This window comes from Dermacentor variabilis, chromosome 2 (genome assembly GCF_050947875.1).
Source record: "Dermacentor variabilis isolate Ectoservices chromosome 2, ASM5094787v1, whole genome shotgun sequence".
In the NCBI taxonomy this organism is placed as follows: Eukaryota; Metazoa; Arthropoda; class Arachnida; order Ixodida; family Ixodidae; genus Dermacentor; species Dermacentor variabilis.
The window spans coordinates 225,642,191-225,646,903 of NC_134569.1; the positions used below are offsets into that span (position 1 = coordinate 225,642,191).

Genomic DNA, 4,713 nt, shown 5'->3' on the forward strand with positions numbered 1-4,713 from the left:
GCCTATCTCTTTACACGTTTACCAAACAATTAGAGAAGCACTTTTCTTCCGCCAATGACTTGCCACTGTAGCCATTTTGCCATCGGGTGAGGAAGTTGTCCTGCTCGGATAGTATTCACTCTTTCACCCCTTTCTCGTTGCGTGTGGCTGCGGTCAACCACATCCACACGCAACCACTCTCTCTATAAAAATAATTTAAAGGGTTTTACGTGCCAAAACCATGATCTGATTATAACACATGCCGTAGTGGGGGACTGCGGAAACTTGGACCCCCTGGGGTTCTTCAACTTGCACCTAAATCAAAGTACACGGGCGTTTTCGCATTTTGTCCCGACTAAACCCGGCCGCCATGGCCGGGGTTCTATTTCGCGACCTCGCGCTTAGCAGCCCAACACCATAGCCACTAAAGCAACCACGGTGGGTATTATTCTCTCTTGCGCACCCCGATAATCGTAGACCTAGCGCGATGGATAGAACGCGTCTAGGCGCACCCTGCTTAATACGCAACTTCTTCGTTTATCTGCTAGAGAGGAGCTCCCTTTCCACGGACGGCCCTATGGCCGAAGAGGTGCGCAAGCTAATGTCGGCCATCTGGAGCCTCTTCTGGCTCGCCGTGCTGCTCTACCTGGCCTACTGGGTGGCCTTCTTGTGCGCCTTTTGGTACATCGTCCTGCTGACGTTCGTGCCGTGCGTGCCGGCGCTCAAGCGGGTCACCGACGGCCTGCACAAGGGCGTGCGCATGCCCTACATCTGTTCCGACAACATGCTGAATGGCCGCAACATCACGGACGGAGTCCACCTCATGCTCAGCTAGCATCGTCCACTTTCAGACCAGGCGTCGGAGCTGCAGAGTTTCTAGAGAAAGGTGCGAGCTTTTCCCTTCGTGAAAGACTAGCACTCTGTAATGTACCTTCGAATATAATTTTCCCAAAACTAATGGTATTGATTAGACAAAAGAAAAAATGGCCCGGAATATTCAATCGAGCAACGAATATGTTACGGCATCGTTAATCTAGACGAAGGTAACATAAACGCTATAAGTTTCACTGAACCAAGCGAAATATCCATTAACACGAATTCCCATTTGTGGCTTAGCTGTACCGATGTAAAATAAAATGTAACAGTGATAAGCTGAAAAGTGAAGCTGAGAAATTTTCCGACAAAGGTGACAGTGGCGCGCGAGGAAATAAGCCATGCAGGTTCCAATGCGTTCACAATATGTATTTTGGTAAACCAATTCAAGGAGCCCGCAAGCAACATCCGACAGAGATAAGACGGTATCACACAGCTGTGAGTCCATCGTGCACAAGAATATTCTCGTTTCTCTACACAGTCACGTAGTAACCGACAGTTGCGATGCAAGAATTGTCATTGATATCTCCCTACCCAGGAGCTTACGCTATATAACACTAGAAAAGCGTTGTTACTGCGTAAACGGCGCAAAATGTCTGGAGAAAGTGCACATGAAAAAGCACGGTGAGGTAACTTTTAGATGTTCTGCTGTCCTCCAAGAGAGTATATGCATCGCTTTAGAGGCATTGGTTTGCAGAAAAGTGAGGACGATTATTATCGAGTGCTATCTCGCAACAGGCGTCCGTCGATGCTAAGCAATACTCGGAAGGAATCGGCTCCGAATTGTTGCACTTTTGTGTGTATATGCATATTGGAGACCACGGTGCTCAAAGCGGTTACTCTTGCGTACAGTGACCACGGGACGACTTCTTCAGAGCCCCCTGGCTGCATGAGCGGGAGATTTATGTATTTTTATTCACAAAGTTTCTACTGGCCTTAGAATTAGGCCATCAGCAGGAATGGGCAGTGGAACATTGTCTCTGTGATTGAAAAATAAACATTATAACACAGTCTAATATTATACTAAAACACTCTGAACAAACCATTGGGAATATAATTACGGAAATTCACGGCACTGATAGAATTGCACAATGCATAGCATATATTCAAATGCATGCTGACGTCAGAACAGCATTAAAGGATAAGATCAGATACGGTCACAAAAATATCCTTTCAAATTTTTCAGCTGCACTAAAAGCGGAGAGACTGTTCCTGCATCCACAGCACTGCTCGGGAGACCATTCTACTTGCGTACACCACGGGAAAAAAGAATCTTTGTAGGGGTTTGTTCTACTAAATTATTAATTTTTTTAATGATACGCTCACGTAGGTCATCGCGTAACTTTTTGTCTGTAGGCACTCGAGTCAATGCCAAACTTATCATGATAGAGCAAGTACATGCATTTTAACCATCCGCGAAACCGTCGTATCGCAGGCATTCCAAGTTTGCTGTATGAGGTAGAGCACTAACGGAAGTATGGCTATTGTACGAACTAGAGATAAAACGAGAGGATTTTCTCTGTACGTTCTCAAGTTTACCAATATTTCAGAGCGCAGCTGTATACGGCGAGCCGAATCGTTCGTACGTCTCTCGCTAGCGCGCTGAAAACTCCTTCGGCGCAGCTTCATACGCATGCGCAAAAGAAAAGAAAAGAAAGAGAGTCGCGCAATTGCCTGCGCCAGTAGTGGTGTCGTTACTCTCCGTCTCAGCCGAGCGAGCGCGCAGCAGTTTCTCTACGGCTCTGAAATGCTTAGGCCACGCGTCATACGTACTCCTGAGTAGCAGGCAGCTTTCGATCAGCAACGCCAAGAGCAGAACCGGGTGGGAGCTCGTCTACGCCATGCCGATGCTGCATCACGGGTACAAAAAACTGGCTAAAAAGTAGTCGGACAACACCTGGCGATGTCAAGAGTCGGTCGAAAGCAGCGCATAAATTTTGGTCTACTAGCCGTTTTCTCAAGTGGAGTGTTTAGGCAAGTAATGTATTTTTGCATGACATAACGTCCATCTCACTGACGTCCGTCTAGTAAAGGGGATTGCATTCTGCGCGCTGACTTATCGAATGAATGCACACATAAGTTGATTCCTCCGAAAGCCATTTACCAATATTTCGATTAACCAATGGCCGTCAGTCCCCAGCAGCTGCGAAACATCTGACCAAGGCGGCGGTCAGGCCTGTAATGCAGCAGAGAGTGCTAAGAATTTCTGGACCCGGACAGCCCGCCAATGGAAACTGACCCTTGCAACGTTTAACACCCAAACCCTGTCGAGCGAAGCTACTTGCAGGACTCTTTGAGGAACTATCAGGCATTGTTTGGGATATCATTGACCTAAGTGAGGTTAGAAGAAGTGGTGAAGCTTACACAGTGCTGACAAATGGCCACGGCTTCTGCTATAGAGGACTACTAGACAAGAAGCAGTTCGTAGTAGGATTCCTAATCCATGAGGACATAGCGGGCAACATCGACGAACTCTGCAGAATCAATGAGAGAGTAGCAGTAGTCATAATTATACTGAATAGGAGGTACAGAATAAAGGTAGTACAAACCTACACTCCAACCTCCAGTCACGATGACGAAAAAATAGAACAGTTTTATGAAGATGTTGAATTAGCGATGCGAAAAGTGCGAACTCAGTATGCTGTATTCATAGGGATTTCAATGCAAAAGTGGGGGAAAATTAGGCTGGTGATCAAGCAATTGACAACTACGGAGTCGATTCTAGGAATGCTAGAGGAGAGGTGCTGGTGGAATTCGCAGAAAGGAATAAGCTGCGAATACTGAACGCCTTCTTCAGGAAGCGTAGCAACAGGAAATGGACCTGGAAAAACACTAATGATGAAACAAGAAATCAAATTGATTTCATACTTTCTGTCACCCCAGCATAGTGCGCGATGTAGAAGTGCTAGATACGGTAAAGTGCAGTGAATATAGGATAGTGAAGGCTAGAATTCACCTTAATTTGAAGAGAGATAATGTAAAATTGGTTACGAAGAAACAGGCCAACCTAGACGCAGTAAGGGTAAGAGCACACCAACTCAGGTTGGCACTTGCAAAGAAATATGCAGCCTTACAACAGAGAGATGAAGATGACATAGAGGCAATGAATAAAACCGTAACTAGGATCGCTTCAAAAGCAGGAACTGAAGTCGGAGGTAACGCACCAAGGCAACCAAAAGTTAAGCCTTCCCAAGTAGCGAAGGACCTAATAAAGAAACGACAAATAATGAAAGTATCTAACTCAAGAGATCAGATATAATTCGTGGAACGCTCAAAATTGGTCAACGACAGGGGAGTAAAGTATAATTCATATTTTAACGTAAGGATCACTGAGGAAGCAGTAAAATATGCACGCAGCATGAAATCAGTCAGAAGGAAACTTGGCCTAGGGCTAGCCAAGATGTATGCAAGTGTAAGATAAGCAGGGTAATATCATCAGCAATTTCGAAGAAGTACTAAAAGCAACACCAGTATTGTATAGTCACGTGTACAGTACCCAGAGCAGCAACGGTGCCTCTATTCAAAATAGAAGTGAACAGGTTGCAGGGGCTTCTTCGATAACTAACGATGAAGCTAGAAGGGCCGTGCAAGACATGACAAGAGGAAAAGCGGTAGGATAAGATGAACTACCAGTCGATTTATTCAACGATGGAGGAGACATAATGCTTGAAAAATTAGCGGGTTTTATACGAACTTTCTATCAACTTCCAAGGTCCCATAGGACTGGAAGAATGCCAACAATGTACTAAGACAGGAAAAGGGAGACGGTAAGGAATAGAAAAATGATAGGCCCATTAGCTTACTAGCAGTGTTACATAAAATATTCACAAAGAAAATCGCGAATAGAATAAGGGCAACACT

The 4,713-nt window shown here is 45.3% G+C and overlaps 1 protein-coding gene across 1 annotated transcript; it reads left to right on the forward strand.

The window, feature by feature from the left end:
- Nucleotides 1–560: 560 nt before the first annotated feature.
- LOC142571200 (uncharacterized) lies at nt 561–859 on the forward strand. Its single transcript, XM_075679468.1, has one exon. The coding sequence runs from the start codon at nt 581–583 to the stop codon at nt 812–814; it is 234 nt and encodes a 77-aa protein (XP_075535583.1). The 5' UTR covers nt 561–580; the 3' UTR covers nt 815–859.
- The last annotated feature ends 3,854 nt before the right edge of the window (nt 860–4,713 follow it).